The following is a 26505-nucleotide window of genomic DNA, read 5'->3' as shown; positions in this document are numbered from 1 at the left end:
GGAAACTGCCTTGGGCTGAGTCAGATCCTTGGTCCATCTAGCCCAGCATTGTCAGTACTGACTGGCAGCAGGCAGGGGGCTTTGTCCCAGCCCCACCTGCAGATGCCGGGAATCGAACCTGGGGCCTTGTGCATGCAAAGCCGGTGCTCTGATTCTGAACTACGGCTCGTTGGAGCTGGCACTTGGAGACAGATGATTGTAACAAAACATTTCTGCAGCCTTGGTAGACTTGCGCGTCTGCCTCCTTCCTTCAGCATCTCAGCCAAAATTCGAATTCTAGAGTGCTGCGGTTCGTTTCTGCTTCATATAGGAATTCGGAAACGTTTTTGAAAATCCCATGATTTGAAAGGGAACCTGGAGGCGGACAGGGAGGCGGCAGCAGAGCTGTGTCCCCGGAGACCGGGCCCTGCCTGTGCCTGGGATCTCCCCAGCCTGGATAAGAGCAGGGCAGCCACGCCTGACAGGGGACGGCTCCCGGGACAGCTCACCGTGGGGCCCGGCCCCACCCCATCTGACGCCCCCTGTGCTTTGCTCAGCGCACGACACGAAGGCAGAAGAAAAGGAGACAGCAGAAGCGCAACAAAATGGGGACAAAGAGGACGAGGAGGACGGGAAGAAGGACGACAAGACTGGGATCCGATTCATGTTCAACATCGCGGACGGGGGTTTCACAGGTATAAACGAGGAGGCATCCCCTTCCTCTTGGAAGCCAACCCCCCCGGGAGTCATCTAGCTCAGGCTTCCTTCCATTCTCACTTGAAACTGGAGGCATGCTTTTCTCTTACCTGCTCTCAGACACCTCCCCTTCTGTATTTCTGGTTGGAAGGAACCAAGTCCAGAGCAGCGACTTGTGCAGAGATGCAACGAGCAGTCACCTCTGAGGGCACGTCATTAGGCTGCCTCCTGCGTAGGGAGCGATTGAGTGGTCCTCTCAGAACTGATGTGGAGACATGGCGGAATTACCCGCCCCCAGAAGGGGCTGATGGAAGGAGGCAGCAAGCCCAGAGCAGTGACTCATGCAGAGACGTCCCCTCAGCACAGGCGCGTCTGCTCTGCCTTTGCATTAGGAATGATGGAGTGAATTATTTGCACCTGATGCAGAGATACAGCAGAATTACCTATTCTGGGGGAGGCTGGTGGGAAGGAGGCAAGGCCAGACTTGCACAGTGATACAGTATCGAATCTTCTTGAGGGCGGGTATTTAGCTACGTCGGGGCGGATGGAACCACCCAGTCCCACCTAGTGCAAATGGGGGCCAAATTAGTTGCCACACAGTGGAAAACTGACTGGGAGGAGTTGAGGCCAGGGCTGGGTCTCCTGCAGAGACACAGGGGGCAGCTTCTTCTGTGGGTGGGCACTTCAGACTCACAGGAGCCTTCAGTTATTGAATGAATTCATTTCCCAGGGTGCATTTAGCAGTTCCTTTGCAGCACACTGTCTGGGAGTTATGGGGCTAGCCAGGTAATTTGAGGGACAAGTAAATGTCTCAGCTACATGCAACCCCCCCACCCCCCGGCCTCCATTTCCCTTGGTTTCCTGTTTGACGCTGTATGAACCATTCTTGATATCTCCTGGATGAATTTCGGAACTACCTTCACTGGAAACCCTTGTGACTGAGTTTATGGGAGGGGATACAAAACCTCTGCGATTCTCTTTCATGCATCTAGGTCACTCCTGAGAGAGCTAGTGTAGGTTCAGAGGTAGAACTGTGAACCTGGGTTCAAATCTTGCCCCGACCATGGTCTCAGAAGATATCCTCAGGCTAGCTTAATTCCACTTGCCATACTCGCCAAGGCGAGTTTTCCATCTCCCCCTGGCGAGTATGATGAAAGGAGCCCCCAATCCTCCTCTCCAGTTTGGAGTGGGGAGGGGGTCATGATTATCCCCACAGCCGTACTTCCCACAGAAGCGCAACACAACTACAGGGAAGACCCCCCCATCTAGTTCCACAGTGGAGAGGAAGATGTCTGGAACATTTTGGCAGCCCAGTGCTGTAGCGATTCCCTGCTTCCATCCCTGGCCCCAAATCTGGAGCTGGAAAAGGAGCAGGGATTATCCCCACGGTTCTACTGGGTTCCGGATTGCTCAGCTGGGACAAAGAACTGGGAATTTTTCCTGACCTCACGCAGAAGCTGGGTCATGGGCAAAGGAAAAAGCAGGTTTCAAGGCAACCACCGTTTTCAGCTTGTCTACCATGACCAGCCAAACATGTGAATCCCTGGGCCACCCGCCATCTCTCAGCTCCCTGGGATAATAGTGTTGCCCTACCTTATAAAGCTGGGCTGCGGAACAAATTAAGCAGGTGGGCCCCCCATGGTTCCCTGGATGCCGTGCCCCTTCCCCTGGCCCTCCCCCTTTCCGCCAACCAATAATTGTTTGGTTGTTTCCCAGCTGTTGTGCAGTTCCCCCCTCCCTTAAGGAAAAAGTCGAAATGCCTTTCTGGAGGCTTGGTTACGGACAGTAAGAGCTTGAAGCTAAAGATATGCAGGCATTTTAGGGGGTTGGCTCCGCCTCTTTTGCCTTGGGCCCCACCCACCACTGGAACGCGGCCCCAGAGAGCTTCTCCAAAAGGGAATTTGGCCCTCAGGCTGAAAGAGCTTCTGCAGCCCTGTTAAAGAGGCTTTGCGAAGACTACCAAGGAGGAGCAACCCGACTCGCGGCGTGCGTGCGAAGCGCCGTGAAGCTGTGCCCCTCGCCGTTCCGGCCACTGAGTGCCGAAGGAGCCCACGGGAACTCAGTGGCTGAGCAGAGCATTCCTTTGCTTGGCTACGCAGAGCTGCACACGCTTTGGCAGAACGAGGAGAAGGCGGCCGTCTCCTCGGGGAAGATTTACGATATCTGGCACCGGCGGCATGATTACTGGCTTCTGGCGGGGATCGTCACGTATCCTTTTTCACGATTAACGCGGGAGAAGGCAGAGAGGATGCATCAGTGGGGCGGGGCGGGTGCGGCTGCCCTACGCACAAGGCTGGTTTTGGCATCCAAATAGGCAAGTACGTTTTTAGTTCTCATGGTGATGGAATAAGATATAGGTAGCATTGTGCTGAAGGCCAAGTCGGTGTGCTGGTGAAGAATCTTCGCAAATGACATTTTTGCAGGTGTTGAATCTCCACTGGCTGCCATTGGCTTAACTGCTCTGATGTCACAGAGGAACTGGTGTGCTCAGGTTTCGCTACTGAGTCCTGGGGTGTGTACTGGATACATTCCAATGAGCAGCTTTGAATCAAACTGTATAAGCCAGCTTTCCTCAACCTGGTGCCTTCCAGCTCCCATCAGCCCAATGCTCAGGAATGCTGGGAGCTGTAGTCCAAAACATCTGGGGGGCATCAGCTTGGGGAAAGCCAGTGGAGGCTGCTGGCTCTGATGTCAGTGTGTGGGGTGAATCTGCTCCAGGTTTCAGTCAGAACTCCAAAGGAGCTCTCCAAGGTGCGAAGCGTAGGGAGGCGGGGGGCTCTCCCCCACTGGAGCCATTCAAGAGGAGGCAGGGCAGCCCTCTGTCGGGGATGCTCTGGCTTGGACTCCTGCACTGAGCAGGGGGTTGGACGCGATGGTCTTGTAGGCCCCTTCCAGCCCTACTCTTCTATGATTCTAAAGTTCTGTCTGAACTCTGGAGTGGATTTACCACAACGCTGATGTCAGAGTCACCAGCCTGCATTGTATATGGCTGCTTCTGTGTCTCCCACTTATTATGTCTGAAGACTAAGGTAATAGCGAATTAAGAGGCAAATTCAATTGTCGTTCAGTCGTGTCCAACTCTTCGTGACCCCATGGACCATAGCACGCCAGGCCTTCCTGTCCTGCGGTCTCTCCCAGAGCGTGCTCAAGGCCATATTCATTGCATCAGTGATGCTATCTAGCCATCACATCCTCTGCCGTCCCCTTCTCCTTTTGTCTTCAGTCTTTCCCAGCATCAGGGTCTTTTCTAGAGAGTTTTCTCTTCACATTAGGTGGCCAAAATATTTGAGCTTCAGCTTCAGTATCTGTCCTTCCAATGAGCACTCAGGGTTGATTTCCTTTAGGAGTGACTGATTTGACCTTCTTGCAGTCCAGGGGACTCGTAAGAGTCTTCTCCAACACCACAGTTTGAAAACATCGATTCTTCGGCGCTCAGCCTTCCATATAGTCCAGCTCTCACAGCCATACGTTGTTGTTGTTGTTCAGTCGTTCAGTCGTGTCCGACTCTTCGTGACCCCATGGACCATAGTACGCCAGGCCTTCCTGTCCTGCGCTCTCTCCCGGAGCGTGCTCAAGTTCATATTCATTGCATCCGTGATGCTATCTAGCCATCTCATCCTCTGCCGTCCCCTTCTCCTTTTGCCTTCAGTCTTTCCCAGCATCAGGGTCTTTTCCAGGGAGTTTTCTCTTCGCATTAGGTGGCCAAAATATTGGAGCTTCAGCTTCAGTATCTGTCCTTCCAATGAGCACTCAGGGTTGATTTCCTTTAGGATGGACTGATTTGACCTCCTTGCAGTCCAGGGCACTCGTAAGAGTCTTCTCCAGCACCACAGTTCGAAAGCATCAATTCTTCGGCGCTCAGCCTTCCTTATAGTCCAGCTCTCACAGCCATACATTACTACTGGGAAAACCATAGCTTTGATTAGACGGACCTTTGTCGGCAAGGTGATGTCTCTGCTTCTTACTATGCTGTCTAGGTTGGCCATAGCTTTCCTCCCAAGGAGCAAGCGTCTTTTAATTTCATGGCTACAGTCACCGTCTGCGGTGATCTTGGAGCCCAAGAAAGTAAAATCTGTCACTGCTTCCATTTCTTCCCCTTCTATATGCCAGGAAGTGATGGGGCCAGATGCCATGATCTTCGTTTTTTTAATGTTGAGTTTCAAACCAGCTTTTGCACTCTCCTCTTTCACCCTCAACAAGAGGCTCTTGAGATCCTCTTCGCTTTCTGCCATTAGGGTGGTATCGTCTGCATATCGGAGGTTGTTGATAATTCTCCCGGCAATCTTAATTCCGACCTCTGATTCATCCAACCCGGCATTTTTCATGATGTACTCTGCATATAAGTTAAATAAGCAGGGTGACAATATGCAGCCTTGTCGTACTCCTTTCCCAATTTTGAACCAATCGGTTGTTCCATCTCTGGTTCTTACTGTTGCTTCTTGACCCTCGTACAGGTTTCTCAGGAGACAGGTAAGGTGGTCTGGTACTCCCATCACTTTCAGAATTTGCCACAGTTTGTTGTGATCCACACCATCAAAGGCTTTAGCATAGTCAATGAAGCAGAAATAGACGTTTTTCTGGAATTCTCTTGCTTTCTCCATGATCCAGCGAAAGATGGCGATTTGATCTCTAGTTCCTCTGCCTCTTCGAAACCCAGCTTGTACTTCCGGTAGTTCTCGGTTCACATACTGCTGCAGCCTAGCTTGTAGGATTTTGAGCATCACCTTGCTGGCTTGTGAAATGAACGCAATTGTACGGTAGTTCGAACACTCTTTGGCGTTGCCCTTCTTTGGAATTGGAATGTGAACTGACCTTTTCCAGTCTTGCAGTCACTGTTGAGTGTTCCAAATTTGTTGGCATATTGAGTGCAGCACTTTAACAGCATCATCTTTTAGGATTTTAAATAGCTCAGCTGGAATACTGTCATCTCCGTTGCTTTGTTGTTGTAATGCTTCCTAAGGCCCACTTGACTTCACTCTCTAGGATGTCCGGCTCAAGTTCAGTGACCGCACTATCATGGCTGTCAGGGACATTCAGATCTTTCCTGTATAGTTCTTCTGTGTATTCTTTCCACCTCTTCTTAATCTCATCTGCTTCTGTTAGGTCCCTGCCTTCTTTGTCCTTTATCATGCCCATCTTTGCACAAAACATTTTGTGCACCAAGGCCATGCTTGCCTGTTATCCCGGTGATTTCTTGACTTCCTACTTTAGCATTCCAATCCCCTATGATGAAGAGGACATCTTTTTTTGGTGTTAGTTCTACAAGGTGCTGTAGGTCTTCATAGAACTGATCAACCTCAGCTTCTTCGGCATCAGTGGTTGGGGCATAGACTTGAATTAGTTGAATGGTTTGCCTGGGATTCGTACTGAGATCATTCTGTCATTTTTAAGATTGTACCCCAGTACTGCTTTTCCCATCCTTTTGTTGACTATGAGTGCTACTCCATTTCTTCTAAGGGATTCTTGCCCACAGTAGTAGATATGATGGTCACCTGAATTAAATTCGCCCATGCTTGTCCATTTTAGTTCGCTGATTCCCAAGATGTCGATGTTCAATCTTGCCATCCCATGTTTGACCACCTCCAGCTTACCTTGATTCATTGATCTGACATTCCAGGTTCTTAAACAATATTGTTCTTTACAGCATCGGACTTTCTTTTCACCACCGGACACATCCACAGCCGAGTGTCCTTTCGGCTTTGGCCCAGCCGCTTCACTCTTTCTGGCGCTACTTGGAAATTCCCTCTGCTCTTCCCCAGTAGCATATTGGACACCTTCCGACCTGAGGGGCTCATCTTCCGGCGTCATATCTTTTAGCCTTGTGATACATTCCATGGGGTTTTCTTGGCAAGAATCCTGGAGTGGGTTGCCATTTCCTTCTCCATTGCAAATTCAATACCACGTCCTGAAAACATCTTTGTTTCAGGAAGCCTCCCTTGACTGACCAGCCACAGTTTTTAATCAGTATCCCGTGTTTTTTTTAATATGGAGTTTTATTCCTTTATCTTCTTTTCTTTTCATCTTTGATTGTTCACCGCTCCGGAATCTCTTGATGTGGAGCAGTATATAAATGTTGTAAAAGAAAGAAAGGAAGGAAGGAAGGAAGGATTGGAATAATTTCTCAACTATTACAGATGGTTCAGCAGGCTATCTGCTGCTTGCCTTGAGAAGCTGCAGGGTCTCTTCCATCGGAAGCCTCTTAGAACTGGCTGGCCACATACCAGCAGAACTACTTTTCTTGGGGTGGATCCTGTTCAAGGTCGGCAGAGTGAGAACATGTCTCAAGACGATGCAAAATATAACTTTACTGGGCTTTATTGAAAATAAAGTTATATTTTCCAGCATCTTGAGATGTGTACTCTCTCTGTACTTCCCCGTTTCTCTGTACTCATCGTATCCCTTTTAAGACCCACAGCATCAGTTTACCTAGGGAGTTGAATGTATACCCCACACTTCTGGCCCAGACTCAAGACAGCGTGCAGTCACGTTTCATAAAACAAAATCGACGTAATGCTGCTGCACATGTAGAGACAACAATACTTTATTGATTGGGGTTGGGGTGGGACAGACCCCAATTAATTCTCAGTCTGAAAAAGCAACATTGGGGGCTGAACTACATGCCACATTAAATATGTAATGTGCAGCTGATTCTCACTTTTTTTTTTGATGTTGGAGCAAGTGCATGGTGACCCAATCTGGATCAGGATTGTGCTTGGGTAGGGGAGGTTTAAACCTTCCCACCCATCCAGTTCCCACAAATTTGACCCCCCCCCCATGGGCTAGCCCCCTGTCCACTGGAATCAATGGAGTTTTTTCCCCCCTTTTTTAGCCCCCATGAATGCGGGGGGTGGGGGAGGCGGATCTAGGAAAATAAAAGCGTTGAAAAAGAGACAGCCTCTATCTCATTGACTTTACAGTAACGACCTGCTTTAAGGTCCTCCTTTTTACTAATTAAAATTATTCCTTAGATGAGGTATGGTTCCGTAAAGCTCGTGCATTTCCCTTAATGCTTCTCCCTGCTGCTCAGTCATGGCTACGCCCGCTGGCAGGACATCCAAAATGACCCCCGTTATGTCATCCTCAACGAGCCCTTCAAATCGGAGATCCACAAAGGCAACTACCTGGAGATGAAGAATAAATTCCTGGCGCGGCGATTCAAGGTTGGTTTCTGGGAAAGTCGGTAGGTGTGTGTGTTTGTCGGCCACTTAGCTTAAAAAAAGGATAGGATCAGGAAAATTCCTTTAGGATAACCTTGTTACCAGCCATTAGCATTAGGACAGGATTAGCATTTTAGACAGAAAAATGTCCTACAACTCCCAGCTTTCCCCAGCCAGCCATACTGGGATTTGTAGGACTTTTTTCTGGCTAAACATGCATAGGATTGCGGGACTTTTTTCTGTCTAAACCAGCATAGGATTGTGGGACTTTTTTCTGTATAAACATAGGGTTGTACTTTAAACACCTAAAACGAGCTTCCATATAGCGAGTGTATCAGCCAGGATGGATTGATGTACATTGAGACTATTTAAATTGCTGGTTTAGAGTACCAAGTACTCTGCAATCTCCAGAGGGTCTGTGGGTGGGTTTCCTCCCTCTCTCCCATGATTGCCCTTGTGGAATGTGGATTTGGATTCATATAAGAACATAAGAAAAGCCTTGTTGGATCAGTCCAAAAAGAACCAACCTTTTGTTTGCAGCAGTTGCTGGAAGTCCACAAGTTGGCTGTGAATGCAGCGGCCCTCTCCTGTGTTGCTTGTTTCCCCAGAAAATGGAACTGGGAGATAGACTGTCTCTGAATATGGATGCTCCAGTCAGCTTTTGTGGCTAATAACTTTCAACAGGGCCCATCTTGCCCATCTCCCCCTCCCCCTCGAATCAGTCTACTCCACTCATATGCATCCCACCCCTGATGCCTCCTGAATTTTTAAAAAAAACTTTAGTAAGCAGCTATGGAGCACTAAAGGGCCGCGGTGGCTGAGTGGTTAAGACACTGAACTGCAGACCGGAAGGTCGGCAGGTCAGCAGTTCGAGACCCGAGTGCTGCGTGATGGAGTGAGCTCCCGTCTTCAGTCCCAGCTCCTGCCAACCTAGCAGTTCGAAAGCAAGAAATTGCAAGTAGATAAATAGGTACCACCTCAGCGGGAAAGGTAACAACGTTCCGTGCACCTCGGTGTTCAGTCATGCCGGCCACATGACCATGGAAGCGTCTTCGGACAGCACTGGCTCTTCGGCCTAGAAACGGGGATGAGCACCACACCCTAGAGTCGGACACGACTGGTTGGGGACACCTTTACCTTTTTATGGAGCACTAAAAGGGTTAAATTGTAGCAAGTTGAATCTAGCCTTTTTAGTGTCACTGTGTGCTGTGCAGTGGTTTGCAGACCAAGACTGATTTTTTTAAAAAACATCCTCTCCAAGCACGTCCCGTGATGGGAGAGGGGATGCCCTGACAGTTGTCAATATCTGGAGGGTGCCAAGTTCGGGAAGGCTGAGCGAATTCAGTGTTCTAATGGTTTGAAGCTCATCCAGTTTGTGCCATGCAAATTTATTTATTTATTTATTTATTTATTAAATTTATTAATCGCCCATCTGGCCGGTCACCCAGCCACTCTGGGCGATGTACAAAGTATATAGCAGAACAGTTTAAAACAATAAAATTCTACAATAAAAACACCATATTTCTAAAAATACCCTAACCCACCCCAAATGCCTGCCTGAACAACCACGTTTTTAATGCGCGGCGGAAGCTCATTAAAGAGGGGGCATGGCGGAGTTCCCTAGGGAGGGAGTTCCACAGAGTGGGGGCCACCACAGAGAAGGCCCTCTCCCTCGTCCCCAACAATCTAGCTGTCCTGGCTGATGGACAGAGAGAAGGTCACCCGGGGCTGATCTTGCTGAGTGGCCTGTCTGGTGTTGCTGGAGGTGCTCCTTAAGATAGGCTGGGCCAGAACCATATAGGGTTTTAAAGGTAAAACCAACACCTTGAATTTGGCCCAGAAAACAACTTCACCTGTGCCTTCCTCTCTGCTGACCTGAAGCAGGAATTCGCATCCCTTTTCTGTAGGTTCCAGCTTGTCAGTCACTGAACGATTTGTCTGTACAGTTCTCCTTGATTCAACCCAAAGATCCAATGTCTTAAAAGGGGCTGAACAAGTTAAAAGACAGGCTGTTCCTGGAAGCGTCTCAGACTTGCTTTTCCAGTAAATCATCCATTTTTGCTGAACGGCTTGGACTCTCTTGGGTTTCTAATGAGATGTTGGTCATTGCAAATCAGGCTGTAGAAAGTTTATTCAATTTGGGTGTCCAAAAAGTTAATCTAGGGTCATTTTAGACTGGATGAGGGCACCAGATGGCTTGAGATGAATCCAGCCAAAACGTCCAGATAATTCCAGAGGTAAGTTGGCATCTTTAGCAGCAAAATGCCATCTGAAGTGAGAGCTTCAAGTCCTGGAGGACAATTCTGACCTCCAGTGCTGGTACCCCATTGTCCTGGTATGGCTGGGTCAAGCTCAGTCCTTGGGCAAACTATGGGGCAAACGGATTTAACAAAGTTGGAAGGCAGGCAGAGACCAGAAGCGCAGTGTTACTGGTCAAGAAGGAGGGCAGCCCAAAATCAGGGTCTGAGGCAGAGCCGAAGTTACGCACAGGCAAACAGTCCAAATCAAGCGCAGTCCAAGGAACTTATCAGGAGTCCAGGGTCAGTAGCACGAGAGATGAGTCCAAAGAAGGACAGTCAAGAGAACCAGGTTGCCAGGTAGTGGGAGCCAAAATAAAGATGTTGTTCCAGCAACCAGCAGGTTTCAACTGAGAGCTTACATAGTCAAGTCTCCCAGCCTGCACCCTGATACAGCTGCAAACTGTTAGCTTTGGCTCCAGAGTCTCCCTACTTCAGAGGAGACCCTTGCTTTTGAGTAGACTTACTCATAAGGAGCCTGGTTGCTGTGGGTCTGGAGGTGTGCGCTTTACTTCTGGGGGGCAGCCTATGCCTCCACCTTCTGGAGCCGGTGCGCTCTAGGGCTGGGCGGGTGCTCAACCGCCTCCTCTGACTCCATGGGCAAGGTACAGCCCCCAGGGGCCCCATCCGGGGGTTCCTCGGGGTCCACCTTTGCTGAAAGGCCCAATGAGGTTTCTCCACAGCTGCCAGAGGTGTCTGGGGTATACTAGAGCCAGGGAGTCCCACAGGGCCTTTGTCCAAAGAGTCATTCCAGCCTGGGACACCCACCCTCTTCATGTTTGGCCGCAGTTGCTGGAGCAGGCCTTGGTGATCGAGGAACAGCTGCGCAGGGCTGCATACCTCAACATGACCCAGGACCCCAATCACCCAGCTATGGCCTTGAATGCCCGCCTGGCCGAAGTGGAGTGCCTTGCAGAAAGCCACCAGCACCTCTCCAAAGAATCTCTTGCTGGGAACAAGCCTGCCAACGCCGTCCTTCATAAAGGTGGGTCCTTCCTGTCAGGGGACCGACTGGCCCCCTTCCCTTACCCCCTTCTCCTGCCCCTGTTGGATCAACACTTGCAAAGAGAGGATAAGAAGTCACACATGAGGAGGCTCCATGGAATGCCACCCAGCAAAGAATTCTTTCTTCTGTGCTGAGAGTGGGGAACACATGGCCCTCCAGTTGTTGCTGGACTGCAACTCCCATCAGCCCTAGCCAATAACATCTGGAGGGTCACACCTTCCTGGTCCTTGCATTATGAGGCCACTGGCCAAATGAGCCACTTTTTTTTTTTTTTTTTTTACGAGCAAGACAGAGTTTAAGTGTCTGAAATATAACAGGCTGTGTGTGCATGTAGGTAGGAGGGGGGAGTTTGCAGGGCGGGGACCTCTGTGGGGGTGGGGTGCACTTCTATGTTGCAGGCCATACATCTGCACCATTTGTGGACAAGGGTTCTGTTGATGCCCTGCACTGTAGCCAGGGGTGCAGGGTTCCACTACGGCCCAGGCTTTAACGGAGAGCTGAATAGCTCAGGTTTCACAAGAAGTCAGACAGGAATAGATCAGCATCATGGAAAGCTCCGAGTGGTGCTTGGGCTGGAAGGCAGACATTCGGCTGTCCGTTACTCCAAAAAGGAGCAGAGCGAGACTGAGCTTTAGATAAGAGTTTGGCTGCATTTAGGCTGGTTGCCCCCACCTCCATACTGACTGAGGCTTTGTCTCTGAAAGGTGCCTGGCTTGTTTTAACCATCGCAGGCTGCGACAACGTGGGAGTGGCTGTGGCATACTAGTTTCCTTATGGCCCGAGTCCCCAGAGTCTGAGGATGGTAATGTGACCTTCCCTGGATGCAGGAGAGGGGTCTTTCTTGAGAACTTGTTCCCGGGAAGGTGGGAGCCTCCTGATGCCTTTCTGTAGCTGAGTCCTCTCCCTGAACCACTGACTCTGGAGCCTCTTCTTTTGAGGACAAAGGATTGTTACCCCCTGAGGATGAGAGTATGGGGTCCCGATCCATGACAACATTTTCTATTACACAACTTTGGGGCCTCTCTGTTAACAGCCCCCCCCCTCTCAATCTGGTCCATAATAACTGGTGCAACTGCAGATCCATTAGTCTTTGAGAGGCCACATCTCTCTCTCTTGTGTCTGTGTCAAACTCACAGGTTCTCATAGTGCAGTGTGACAGACTTCTGAGAGAGTGAGACAGAATCTGGGAAACTGATGCACATGTTTATAATGTATAAAGAAAATGTAACCAGAGCCATACGTACTTTGCACACTTTAGGAGAAAGTACCAATGTTTTGCACAGTGCACGAGGCAGAAGCGTGAGTTACCTTTTTGCTCAATGTCTGTATTTTTAAAGCACCATGTAGATATTAGAAATGATCAGAAGGGAGCAGGTGCCTCCAGATCTGCTCTATTATTACTCTATAGTATTACATTCTGCTCTGGTTTTCTTGTGGCAAGAAAAGAGCATTTTGGCACTGAAACCAGTATGTACACCCTCTGGTTTACTGTTTTCCCAAATGCATTTTCTTCTGTGTATTCCCCTCCCCCCAATATTATTTTCTCAGTCTTTGGGGCACCGAACCGATAGGTAATTTTTAAAAAATCAAATAAAATATCCTTACTTCCCTAAACCACATCCCCCCCGCTTTTAGGTTGGGACAATAATAAACACAGAAATTAACCTTGGAAAGGCACACTGGCTTCCCAAAATACCACAAGTACATTCCAGAAATAGAAATCCATAAGAACCGTGGATGCAAACATGATCAATCCCAATCCAGTAAAAGTTCTTGGGGATCCAGAACTCCACAACCCAGGGAGAAATGCAGACAGGAAATTCGGAAGGTTCCTTAGAAAATATCTGCTCCCGTTCCAACCAGTTCCACAGCTAACAGGTTTCCCTGAAGGGTATTTGCACACCTCTGTTGTGTGAAAGCACGGAAAACTACAAGCATTAACTGTGTTTTGAGAATCTGAACAGAAATGCTCTCACTGGAACACTTGAAAATCAGAAAGCCGCTTTTCAGTTGTCCATCTCTACTTAGAATCTGTTACTGACCACAGAATTCAGCTTTCAGTTTCAAAAGTCATGTTTCTAGCCCTTTGGGTTGTGAAGACATTGGGTGTCTCCAGGCGGAGAGCTGCTAACACTGTCAATCAAAAGGCATCTTGCTGCTGTTTTGTCTTTTCTTCGTTAACTGATTTTTTTCCCTGGTAAGTTAAAAGCCAGAAATTGTAGTGGGGAAACACAGGAGGGTTACAAGTGGGGGATGTCAGTTCTGGACTCTCCACCCCATAAAATTCTGTGAACAAGGGAGGGAAATTGTGAGATTAAAAGGCTGTTCTGGAAACAGCCATGGAAATGTCCATGGGTGAATATTTGGTGAAATCTTTGAAATCAGATGGGTGCAGAATAAGATTTCTCAGTAGTCAGGGGCTTCATGACGAACGTTTTGCTTCTCGTTAGTTGCAGAATAAATGCTGCTGAATTCTAAAGAACAGTAGCATAATTCCGCAGTCCCCAACATGGTGTATGCCCATGGACACCCCCAGATTCCCTACCCCTCCTGATTTGTATTTCATTTATATATTTTTTAATTTCACTTCTTTTTAACGGGTGCTGCCTGTCAGGAGCACCCTTGCTGCCTTCTGAAATCCTCAAGCAGCCAGAATCAACACGCAGACAATAGGGCTCTTTTCCAAGGCTTTATTTCCATTCAGCCTAATGACTCTTACAGATGCTAATTGCCTGAGCCTAATGAGGGAAGCTTGAGAGAGCTGCCTACCAGGGGTTTCTAGCTTTAGTGAATCAGTTGGTCTCCGTTTGGAGGGAAAAGGCGGGAAGCCTCTGAACTTAAGGGCTAGGAGGCGAAAGTCCACCCCTTTCCCGTGGGGCATCAGGGCGCAGCTGTTGACATCGCGCCAAGCGGGCTGAGCACCTCCTCTCAGCACCATCCATCTCCCACTTGTCCCTGCACCGGCACCTAGCGTCCCGAAGCTCCAGTTGTCCCCCCCGCTGCCTGCGTGTGTCACCACCACTCTCAGGAATGTGAGCAGGGAGGGCTTTCCCTCTGGTGGCGCCTCTGAACAGCGCACAGGTTCCTCTCCCACGGTTTCTGTCTCTTGCTCAGAATCAGAACTGCTTTGGGGCTCTATGGGCTCTGATCCAACCCTGACACTGCCCTCCTGTGCCATCTTTATTTGGGTTCCAAAGAGTGGTTTCAGGGGGGTTGGAACTCAGACCCCCCTCTGCCTTGTACTTGGGTTCTTCAGCAAGTTACTTTTTCTTTTCTTCTCACCAGTTTCCCTTCTGGGAGATGAATGTTTTGTGACCAGCCGTGTCCACCATGGCAGCCGTTTAATGCAGGGGCAAGCCCTCCCCAGGGGCAGCCATTTCATGAGAGCGTTCATCACGCTCTCTCAAAATTCCAAATGTGCCCACTGGCCCCAAAAAGCTCAGGAGCCTTGGCATGAGAAGTGCAAAACAAAAAGTCCTTGCAGTGGGTTGCTTCAGGCTTTGGGGGGCCAGGATTCACTCCCCTTGGAGCGTGACATGCCTGTTTACATTCCAGTCCTCAACCAGCTGGAAGAGCTTCTGAGTGACATGAAGGCAGACGTGACCCGATTGCCCTCGATGTTGTCCCGTATCCCACCTGTTGCCGCTCGCCTGCAGATGTCTGAGAGGAGCATTTTGAGCCGCCTGACGAACCGGGGGAGTGACCCAACCATCCAGCAGGTTAGAGGTGCCGTCGAAAAGCCCGAGTGCATCCGCCCGCACGGAACACGCTCTTTTCCCCATGGAAAGCCTTCTTCCTAATCCCAGATTCATATATTTATTTTTGTGGCTGGTTGTGGTTAATAACTGGTGAAGGAAATGCATGCACTCTGCACATGCCCCAATGGACGAGACAAACCAGTAACTGTTTTGGTTCGATTCTGGTTTAGGCTGGGACTGACACTGTTCAAGTTTGGTTCCAGTTCAAACCCTTTTCTCCTTGTTCTTTCTCCCTCCCACTCAAAGTTTTGATTGTAAATTCCCTGGGGCAGGGACCTGTTTTTGTGTGTGCGCTAATATATATATTAGCACACACAAAAAATAAATATTTTTATATATAAAAATAATATTTCTGGGCCGTCTTTCAGGGCAGAAGCCCTCCCAAGGCGGCTTACAGCAATAAAATACATAAAAACAATTAAAATATTAAAAGTGATAAAAACATAAAAACAACAAAAAACAACGAAAGCCAACAATAAAACCATCAACCATGTTAACAGCAGTATCAGCAACAATAGCAGTCACATCACGAGAAGGCCAAAGTAAAATAATATGTTTTCAAGGCCTTCTTAAAAGCCTGCAATGATGGAGCATGGCGGTCCTCCGATGGCAACTTGTTCCGAAGGAGTGGGGCCACTGCAGAGATGGCCCTCTCGTCTGCTGTCACGGGTGGGCAAGCGAGAAGGGCCTGTCTTTCTGATCTTACAGTGCAGGCAGGCTGATATGGGTGAAGGCGGTCCTTCAAGTAGCTTGGTCCCAAACCATTTAAGGCTTTAAAGGTCAAAACCAGCACTTTGAATTGGGCTCGGAAATGCAGTGCAGCTGGTGCAGTAGAGGCGTTATGTGATCGAATCCCACCAATTCCCTGGTGGCTGCATGCTGCACAAGCTGGAGTTTCCGAACTCTTATTCTGTGCAGAACCTAGTGCGTTCCTGGCCCTTAAAAAAATTGTAATATTGTTGGTGCTTTGTTTCTAAATATTATTCTGCCCCCCGCCCCCCCCTCCAGGCCTCCTTTGGCTCTTCCCAGATCTACAGCAACAACTTCGGGCCAAACTTCCGTGGTGCAGGACCAGGTGGGATCGTCAACTACAGCCAGATGCCTCTGGGACCTTACGTGACGGGTGAGTTGAGGCTTCTGACGGCGTCCCGTTTCTCTTTCTCTCTCTCTTCTCTTAAGAGGACAAATTTTAAAGTGGGGGCCATGAGCCAAAAACCAAAGGGCATTGGGCAAGCCGGCTGTTTTCTCTCTTATTAATAGATATTTAGCCGTTTGCGAGAGTTTCCTCTGCAGTTCTCAGTTGCTACGAGAGGTAAGGCCCTGCTTATTACTCTCTGATAAACCACGTACTGTCGTTTTATCTTCGGGCAGGGTGGGGTGTATGCGTGTGACAGCCCGCCTTTCGTCTTTGGGTTGCCATCCAGTGGAAGAAACCTTGATTAATCCTCTGAGTTGTAGGGTGCAATTCCAAGCGTATTGTTTTTATGCTGTGCTTTGGGGTTTTAATTTTTGTGAACCGCCCAGAGAACTTCGGCTATTGGGTGGTATAGAAATGTGATGAATGAATGAACAAACACGTGCCTTAGGGAGGCAGGCATGCTTGGAAACAGTAGACCTGATTGCTCTGCGCGTTGATTACTTCATTTAATAAGGAGGTTAAATTTTCATGTAAGTGCAGACGATGCTTTTGAAGCAACAAGGCATCCCTCTTTTTTTTCTGGTGGGGTGGGGGTCTTCCCCCCGTCTTTCATAGCAGGCATCTGGTTGGTTCCAGACTCAGTCATGCTTAGAGCAGATGCATTGAAGTGAATGGGACATGTTAGTCATGGCAAGCTTAAGTCCCATTGATTTCATTGGGTCTATCTGAGCCAACTATCTGAGCTATCTGAGCTATCTGAGCTACCCAACTTGGCACCCCGCAGATGTGTTGAATGGCAACCCCCAGAATTCCAGAATTCTGGAAATTGCCCTTCGACACATCTGGGGGGCACCAGGCCTGGGAAGGCTGGTCTCCTCTAAACATGACTAGGTCTGAATCCGGCCCATCATGTTTAAGATGTGGCAGGGTTTGGGTTTTTTTTTGTTAGTGCTAATGAACCCTTGGTGGCTCATTTCATCTGGGCCACATTGATTTGATTGATAAATTTGGATTTTTTCAAAATGCATTACTCTAAATGATTGATCAACTAAACACTGCAGCCCACTTTGGCATTAATTAAAATTTCATTAGGTTGTGGCAGGGAAAAAAGAATTCCAGAGATCAGCATGGCCCCCCAAACTTGCCTGCACCCCTGCCTCCCCTAGATTAAGGCAGGCCACTGAATGCATCTCACTTGAGCGTTCCCCAGATCCTGAATAAGCACCACAAAATGGCGTTTGCGGTGAACTCTGCAGCCCCTTAGCCAGAGTCCCATGTAACAGGCTTGTCTTCGCGGTCCCAGGAGACTTCAGCCACTTATTACATTTTGCCATGCAGGAGGAAAAACAGCTTAAAAGAAGGCCAGAAGACTTTATTTATTTCATTTTCATCCCAATCTTCCCCCGAGGAGCTCAGGGGTGGTGGTGGTGGGGGAATTCATGGCTCCCCCTCCCATTTACTCTCACAACAGCCCTCCAAGGGAGGTTATCTTGAGGGATGGCAATTGGTCCAAGATCACCCAGTGAGCTTCACAGCTGAGTGAGGATTTGAACTCAGCTCACCCAAGCATCAGTCTGAAACTTTATGCTCTACTGTGCTGGCAAATACATCACTGAGCAGGCGGGGGTGGGGTGGGGAGGACAGTGGGCCTTCTCTTGAGTAGGGGTAGGCAAATTGATGTCCTCCAGATATTTTGGACCACAACTCCCATTGGCTGCAGCCAGCAATGGCCAATGGGAAGGGATTGTGGGAATTGTAGTCCAAAACATCTGGTGGGCACCCAGTTGCCTAGCCCTGCTTTTGAGGATCTTCACAGTGGGCTGCCAGTTTGGGGGGCAAAAATGCTGGAGTTTCTTCTTTGCTTCTTGCATTTGCATCCCGTCCTTTAATTCTAAGACTTGGGGTGGCCTAGGTGGTCCTCGCCACAACCTTGGCCCAAGAGAGTAAATCTCCACCTCCAAATGCTTCAGCTGCCCAATTCCTCTCCCCAGGCCACCCTGGGAAATAGAGTTCTTTAAGTCCAGGGATGGCCAAGTGGACCCTCAGATTCTCTGCCAAACGATGCCTCTCAGGATTCGGGGGGGGGGAGCCACAACAGTTAAGGTGTGTTCTGTTACTGACATCCGTTTGTTGTAAGCACGTGCAAGAGGGACACGGCCAAGGACACGAGGGATGTCGGACAAATCCGCAATGGAATCAAATGAGTTCAGCTTTCTATGAATCCAGCTCGTGGATTCTGCAGCAGAACAGCTTTTCCTGAGTTGCACAGATTCCGTGGACTTGCAGACCAGTTTTTTTACTTTCTGGAATTTTATGCAAATTTAGCTGTAGAAAAATACGTAAAATTAAAAAACACCAGCTGAAAATGCACATTTCCCCCATAGACTAAAGAATGAAAATGTGCATTTTGGGGGGATTTGGCATGGCGGGGGGGGGGGGGATTTGTGCATCTTTGCAAGTGCAAATTTGCACAAATGTGAACTTGGGCAAATCTGGGAAGTTGGAAAAAATCCAATTCCATCAGTGAGTAGATGATGAAACAAAAGGCTTTACCATCCCCCCCTTTTTTCATCCAGAGACTAGAAATAAAACCCAGCAGTGCAAATGGAGTTTAGAGCAGGGGTGGGTCAACGTTTGGTCCTCCAGGTGTTTTGGCCTACAGCTCCCATCAGCCTTAACCAGCACAGCCTGTGGTCAAGGATGCTGGGAGTTGTAGGCCAAAATATCTGGCGGGCCAGAAGTTGCCACCCGTGGTCTAGAGGGAGAGGTGTGTGAGTGTGTGTGTGTTTGTACATGTAGGAATTGGTGGTCAGCAAAAGGGTTGACGCAGTCTGGATGAAGTTAAGCATGACTAAATTCTGTTGTTTCCGGTAAAAGGCCGTTCGGGGGTACGACTGCAGCTTTTGAGGGTGTTGGGCTGTTCGTGCCTGCAGATTCTAGCAGCTGGGGTGGGGGGTGCGGGGAAGAGAACAGCAAAATATACATTGGCCTTCGTCAACCTGGTTCCCTCCAGACATGCTGGACTGCAACTCCCATGCTCCAGAGCCAGCATGGCCATTGGGAGCTGCAATAGGGAGTCCCGTTGATGGGACTTGCAGTCCAACATCGCTGGAAGGTGCTGGGTTGGCGAATGCAAAGGCTCTCTCTTGATATATTTTGAGCTTGGCTTGCAAAAGCGTGTGCATTGCAGTTGCTTTTTCACGCGTCGTAATAACGCCAGCGATGCTGTTGGGCCAGGCTGGATGTACAAATATTTTTTATTTATGGGAAGCGGGATTTGTAGCTGCAGCATGTGCATCAAGGTCAGTGCAATTGCTTATCACGAGGCTTATTCTCTATGTAGACCCAGCGAGCTGGTCAGAAAGGGTGGTGCTCCTGAGGACTAATCTGAAGGCGCTCTGGATCATGGGAGGAATGTGCCCAGGGACACCCCAACTGGGGCTCCCCGAGAGTGTGCAGCACACAGCAGAAACCCAGTTTGCTGCATGGCCGGGCCTTTAACTGAGAGTGGTGCAGGCGCTGATTATGTGTTCACATTTGAATCGCACCCTATTTGGGAAAACTCAGGCTTGCAGAGGATGGCTTGTGGGAACATCCAAGGCTCAGGTGTTTTGCTTTCCAGGTCACCCTCAGGCCCACGACTGCTGAGCTTCAACACTGCCAGAGGACTGGATGCTCCTGGATCAGTCTTCCCCAACCTGGTGCCCTCCAGACTGCAACTCCCATCATGTCCTGAAATGATGGGAGTTGCAGTCCAAGACATCTGGAGGGCCCCAGGTTGTGGAAGGCTGTTTTAGACCATTCACTGGCTCCATGTCCCCCCAACCTCTCCGTTCCCTCTCTCTGTTGTGCGGTGTGTGCTTTATGCATCTTGTGAGGAGGCCGTGCAACCCCATTCTTTCCAATAGAGGCCTCAGCAGTTGAGTCATACATTATTTTTGGCATGCTTGAAACTTGACTCCTGCAGTGCGTTCCATATGGGGCTGCCCCCAGACATCTGTCTGGTTGCTTCAGCCGGTGGTGGCCTGTCTCCTGATGGGGTTGGTCTCTGGATTTGCACATTCAGTATCATCTTCCCTGCTGTTTGAGATGGCATCGGTCAGACCAGGGGTTGGATCTGGATTTACATTGGATCAACAGTGCTGTCGGAAGTGACAATCCCTGCCCCCTCCTTCCCATGGTGGTCCCTCCAGCCCCCCGAAAATGCTACACAGAGAATCAGGAGACCCTGCTGAATGGGGTGAGCTGTAGTGTGGAGGGGAGTGGGATCCCCCAAAATCGGGTGGAAGGAGCTTCTGCAAGTGGAGTCCTTCCTCTGGCAGAAGGCCCCTTCCTCTCGCAGAAGGCTGATCCTCGATCCAACCTCAAGTATTTAGTAATGTTGACCAACCTAGGCTCTGGCTCGTGACAGAAGCCCATTCGGCCAGGGAACGTAACTCCTTGATTTTTGTTCTTCCAGCGACACCCAACGGGCCGCCCCCAAGCCACCCCGATAAAAAGGTACCTGAGTCCTTGAAAGATGGCTCATCCTTCGACTGCAAAGGACAGCAGCACGACATCATCTGCATCGAAGATTAAAGGCTCGTCCTGGTGTCTCTGGGCTTGCCGTGTTCATATCTTAAAGTGTTCTTCAAACAGGACAAAACACCCTCCAAGGCCATTTAACAAACTTCTTTGGGACAGTGGATCTTTACTTCCTCGTACCTTGGTTTTTCTTTTGCACTTTCTTATTGAAGACTTGAAGAGTGTGTTGGCTGGATCATGCAAGGATCATTCGGTTTTTGACCAGCTGTCAGCCTCCCTTTGTATGCACGCGTACACAACTGGATGGGGTGGTGAAGGCTGGGAGTGGGTGCCATGTTGGTCAAAGTGCCGTTCCCCCACCCCCCCGGATGTGTGCCAGTCACCAGTCAAGTGGAGCATCTCACCAATTTCTGCCCAGTCTGCGCCTGGAGAAGGCACACGCTCACTTTTGGTCACAGATGGCGAAAAAGGCAGGTTTCATGCTGCTGTTTTGTGTGTGTGTGTGTGTGTGTGTGTGTGGAGGGAGGGGGAGGGATGAGGGAGGGGCTCTGGACTGAGGTTTGGGCCCCAATCCGGACATGTGCTCAACACCGAGGATGCAGCCCATATTGGCTAAAAAAGCCAGCTGAGTTTGGGAAAAGGTTGCAGCTGAATCCAGGAACAGAGAGACACAGGGGCCTCTATCCAGTCAAAGACACGCACCGTAAACTCCCATTGATTTCTGTGAGAATTAATCATTTGCTTCATTCTTTCTCCCATTGAAGTCAATGGGGCTTCAAGTGGTTAGCATCATCTGGGGTGTGCTCGTGGTGTAAGGAGTTGGGGACTCTGCAAAGGTTTGGTAACGAGGGACGCAGAACCACCAGCAAGGACTGCTTCACACGTGTGTCCATTGCTCGATTTCTCTACACTCAGCGACTGGTCACGCAATGTGAGAACTGACTGGACCCCCCTAACAAAGAGGCTTTCAAGGTGATCTGAAAGCTCTGTCTGTGAGGTTTATAATTGCAATGGCCAGCAGGGAGGGATGATTCTGTCAGTTTCAATTTCTCTCAGTTTCTCATTTTTCCAATCTTAAGTTCGGTTCATCCCAAACATTTTTTTTTTTTTTAAGTTTACATGAAAATTCGTAACATGTTTTTGTGTGCTAAAACATGCATTTTTGTATGCCTTTTTGCCTAATAGACACATTTTTGCAAGCAATTTCCCTAATATTTTCCCATTTTTGAATATTATTTTCATGCATATAGGCATTTTTGTGTGCACTTTCCCTGAACATACTCATTTTTGTATGCCTTTTTTGATTGGGAAAGTCCATTGCAGAATTTGGAGAAGTCGGAATTTTGGAGGATAACTGAGTTTGGGTTTGGGTTTCAAACTTTCACTCGTTTGAAAGTGAGCAATTAGGTAAGATCGCATTGTTCTGCGAACTGAACAAACGTCTCCCCCATCCCTACCTGCGAGGCATCATCTGATGTGGCCAGTCACCACTGGAGGAGTGTGCATTCCTGAACCAGGCCCGAGCATCACGTGCAGAGGGCCGCAGCAATGTCCGTGAGCTGGGAAGCACCAAGTCCCGCTGACCTTTTAGCGCAGCTCACTTCCAAGCAAAAAATGGGGGGGGGCAGCGGGCGCGGTTTCCAAGGAAGCGATTTCTGAAGGGAATTCCTGAGGGCAAACACCCGAAAATGTCAGTCTAGAATTGTGAGTCTGATTTAGTTACCCCTCCAGCCCAGCCTGCCTTGGGGTTGGATCCTGGATCAGCCTTCCGCCAGAGGAAGGGGCCTTCTGCAAGTGGGACGTGCTGGTAGACTGCCCCTGGCCTGTTTTGGGGGATCCCTCTCCCCCCAACACCATGGTTCACTTCATCCATCAGGGTCTCCTGACTCTCTGTGTAGCATGTTCAGGGGGCTGCTGTAGGAAGGAGGGGGCAGGGAAGTCCATTCCCGCCAGCACACTGGCTCACACCGGCCTTTCCCCCAAAGTAAGGCAGCTGTATATGGCTGAGTCTCGCCCTCCGAGGTTGGCTCCTTGTGGCCAGCACTAGCTCAGGGCCACGGGAGAGGGCGGCCTGGGCCTCGTGGGCGGGTGTTGTGGTCCGGAAAGTCCTCCTGTGAGCGGCACACAGGACACAACACGTTCGACTTCTGGGCCTTTGGGACCGCACGGACTTGGAGGTGCTCTTTCAACAACACTTCCAGTCCCCACAACTGTGGGGGTTCAGCCTGCCCCGGCCCCCCTGTTATTGCACACAGTCGTCCGGCATTTGCGTGGCCAGTGCAGTCTCCCTCCGCCCGCTTTCCTTTAGCAAGGAAAAGGGTTGAACTATGGAGATCAGACACGGGCCAGAAGAATTCCCCGGGAGAGATCTGTTGCTCCAGATCTGTGCTGTTACTCAGCTGGGAAACGTCTGCCTGGCTCTTGTCCTGAACACAGTGGCGGCCAGCGGCTCCAATGTCAGCGAGTTTGGACTAATTCACTTCCCACTGACATCGGAGCCACCAGATGCCACTGCCTAAATCATTGAGCCAGGTCGGCTGAGCGTAGGGCTGGCCAGCCTGGAAAGTCGCCTCCTCCTCCTCCTCCTCGTCGAATTTCCAGTTATACCCTTAACTCTGCCCATCAGCCAAACAATGGTTAGAACGATGGTTTTAGAGGCTGTTCCCTTAATTAATTAATATTAATAATTAATTAATTAATATCGATAATTAATTAATTAATATTAATAATTAATTAATTAATAGCCCCTTTTCGGGGCCTGCCTCAGTGTCATTTGAGGGGAGGAGTGCAACTTGCCGGTATTTCACCGGTCCGAGCCGAACAGCCCTATTCAGTTGGGTAACCAGCACCGCAGTCCGAAACCCTGGTCAACTAGGCTCCGCCCCAGAGTTTCTACTTCCTCTGCTGGCTCCACCTCCTGACTTGCCACTTCCTCCCTGCCGTGGCTGCACCCTTCTGGCTCTGCCCAGGGTGTTCGCAAAATCCAAACTTGGCGACTGTATTTGAGGACTTCTCTCCACCCATCCATGCTCCATATTGTAAGAAATAATAATGTGCAGAAAAAGTGTGAATTTCATGCTGGGAGCATCAGCGTAGGTGAGACGCATTTGATTTCTGAACATGTCGTGGGGCTTTTGGGAAGGGGGTGTTAATAAGGAAAGTGTTTTAAGCTACTTTGCCATATCGCTTTTGGATTTTATTTGTGTGATACCAGCAAGCGGGACAAGCAAAGCAATGCTCTTTTTTCTAAGAGGCCTTTCTGGCAAGTTTATAACCCACCCAAACTGTGTTTTTCCCCCCTATCCCCTTTGTATTCTGTGACTGTTGGAAAGGGTTTTGTTTTCCTGTTTTTAATTTTATTTTGTGTTTTAATAAATCATTTTGGAAAGGAACATGAGGTAATGGTTGGCTGCTTCTTCTCTGGGTTCGGTGAGCCTTTCGGGGCCCAGGTGTAATGCTGAGCCAGGGTTTGTCATGATGACTACAAAAAAGCCCAACATCATCCAGCAAGCCATGGTTTATGAGCAGCAGCCAACCCCCAGGTGAGACACCACCCTTTGAAGTTAGATTTGCAAACCAGAGTATGGACAAACTGTCATCTGGTGTTGCCAATGGACGTGGTTAGGGCTTGGCTGAGGGATGGGACAGATGCTGGATTCTTGGGGAATGGGGTAGAGAGAGGGAATCTGCAGAAGCCAGCCTGCAGCAGATGAAGAAGCTGCCACGTGGGGAGTCTGGGATAAGAATGCTAAATGTCCAGGCTGAGCCTTCCTGCCCCTCTCCCCACCCACCCCCCAAAAAGCAGCCAGCACCAGTTTTACCATCTTATCTGGTGCTTTGCATGACCTCCACAAGAAAGGGAAAAGATCCCAATAGACTCAGGAAATAGTTTTCAGCCAGCAGCGAAGTTCCGAGGCAGGATGAGGGGCAGGATTTTTGAATGCCTCTTTTGCTGGCCCCAAAAGGAACTAGACGCCACTCCTGTTGTGCAGGATTGTGGCCCTGTGGGTTTCTTTCCCCTCCCGTTCCACACATCCTTCCTCGTTGCCCTCCGGATGTTGTTGGACTCCTATCGGCCTTGACAAGCATGGCCAGTAGTCAGGGAAGATGGGAGTTGTAGTCCACCAATATATGGAAGGCCATAATGTAAGCATCAGGCCTGGGAATTAACTGAGAACTTCCTTCTGGTCTACTCTTGGACTCTGTGGTTGGAATGACTAGGCCCGCTCTAGCCAGGTCATGGAGGTGAGTAGGGGTGCGCAGATTGTGTTAAACCCGATCCATCTGTGCTTCACGGACTGCCAGCTGTCCTTCATTCTGTCATCTGCCCATTGAAGGGATTAGATGGGGGGGGGGGATATACGAGAATTTTGTTCCACTTGCACTACTGAGCATTAGTGCGAATGTACACTTGTGTTAATGTACATTCACACAAGTGTGCATTAGTGCAAATCCCCACCCCCGCCCCAAAGTAAAAAAACGGTCTGCAAGTCTCAGAGAAATCCAAACTCAGCTGATTCCATTGCAGTTTTCTCCCACATCTCTTGTGGTGAGGGCAGGACATAACCCCTCTCCCAGTCAAGTGGCATCCTTCTGGTCTTCATGACGCATTGCCAATATCTTTTAAAAAATTTGTTTTTAAAGTGGCTGTTTTTCCAGCTGTAGGAAGAGGCAGTGAGCTCTCAGTGGCCTGGGAATTTTGTGACAGCAAACAGCAGTTTTTCTGCAAAATTGGAAGGAGACAGCTGACTGGAAGAGACAAATCCATGTCTGAAGGGTGTAGAGAGAAGCGAAGGGTCAGGAGCTGGGCCCTTTCCCTCAAGTCTTGCAATTTAGATTGCACTTGGCTCAAGAAGAGTTCGTAGGAATTGCCCAGTGCTGCCGCCTCCTTCTCTCCCCACCGCCATGCTGCAGAAGTTTTGAGGCCGTGGGCAGGAAGGGATTATTGGAGCTTTCCTCAACCTGGTGCCCTCCAGATCCTGTGATCACCATTTTCCGCATGGGATAGAGCAAGCAGTTTCGGGTGCAAAGTAAATGAATTCAATAACAAAAGGCTCCCGTGAACCCAAGTCCCGCGGGTTTCCGATGCACCTCTGTATGACCCACTGTTCTGGCCCTGCCTCCTTCTAATCCATGTGGAGTGAGTCATTTTGCTGTGCAACTGTTAACTGGTGCAATCAGATCTATTACTCTCAGTACAGAAGCACAGCAAAAGAAGGAGGCTCTCTGTTGCATCTCTGCATGAAAAACCATTGGGGATGGCCTCCGTCCCATCATCTTTTTTCTCCACACTTGGCTATATGGGTCAGGCAAGACCAGGATCGCTTGATGACTGAGATGCCCGTCTACCTTTATCACATCTCTGTCCTTTTATGAATGTTGCTGTGTGTCTTACTTTCACCACCCGCTGCTGGGATCATGCAGTCCCTCTGTTTCGTGAACTTTACAATTTCACAGGCTTCCTCTGACCTTTCAGGTTAGGTTTGATCAGTGGTGTAGTGGTAAATTTGGAAATGCAGGAGCTCATTGTGACAGTCTCCAAGGGCAGTCCAAAAATTTCAGGCAGCTATGTCGATCCATACCAACAAACCAGTTCTAGGAGCTTTCGTCTCCACCAGGAGTGCGTCTTTGGTAAAGCGAAGAGGTCTTAATTCCCCATTCCAGACCAAGTCATCCCAAATACTTTGCATTCCAACATGGAACAATACAATCAGGGCCAGAAATATTGGAACAAGGATAACTGTTTTGGCAGTTGGCCTCTGTACACCACCACATTGAAGTTGAAAGGAAACACACCCAGATGGGAGCGAAGTCAGGACTTCCAGCTGTAATTCAAGGGGCTTGATGAAAGTGGGGCACTAACCATTCAGGAAGGACAGCCAGTGGCATGCACACACACCCGTCATTGGTGGCTCATAAGTAATGGGACGAATGGCTGACAAGCAGCTGC

At 49.3% G+C, this 26505-nt stretch overlaps 1 protein-coding gene across 1 annotated transcript in view; it reads left to right on the top strand.

Annotated features, from left to right (window-relative positions):
- The window catches only part of CHD5 (chromodomain helicase DNA binding protein 5), a 104242-nt gene extending 83633 nt beyond the window's left edge, over positions 1-20609 (top strand). The window contains exons 35-42 of the mRNA XM_084821682.1: positions 537-674; positions 2775-2883; positions 7703-7835; positions 10919-11114; positions 14691-14854; positions 15902-16016; positions 18909-18986; positions 20491-20609. Of these exons, the coding sequence (XP_084677808.1) occupies positions 537-674; positions 2775-2883; positions 7703-7835; positions 10919-11114; positions 14691-14854; positions 15902-16016; positions 18909-18986; positions 20491-20609 (1052 nt within the window). The remainder of the gene's footprint in view (positions 1-536; positions 675-2774; positions 2884-7702; positions 7836-10918; positions 11115-14690; positions 14855-15901; positions 16017-18908; positions 18987-20490) is intronic.
- The last annotated feature ends 5896 nt before the right edge of the window (positions 20610-26505 follow it).

Source organism: Heloderma suspectum, chromosome 15 (genome assembly GCF_057233095.1).
Source record: "Heloderma suspectum isolate Gila_16-S chromosome 15, 16-S_ref, whole genome shotgun sequence".
Taxonomy (NCBI): domain Eukaryota; kingdom Metazoa; phylum Chordata; class Lepidosauria; order Squamata; family Helodermatidae; genus Heloderma; species Heloderma suspectum.
Note: the sequence above shows the minus strand (reverse complement) of the source record. Positions and strands in the feature narration are given on the sequence as shown.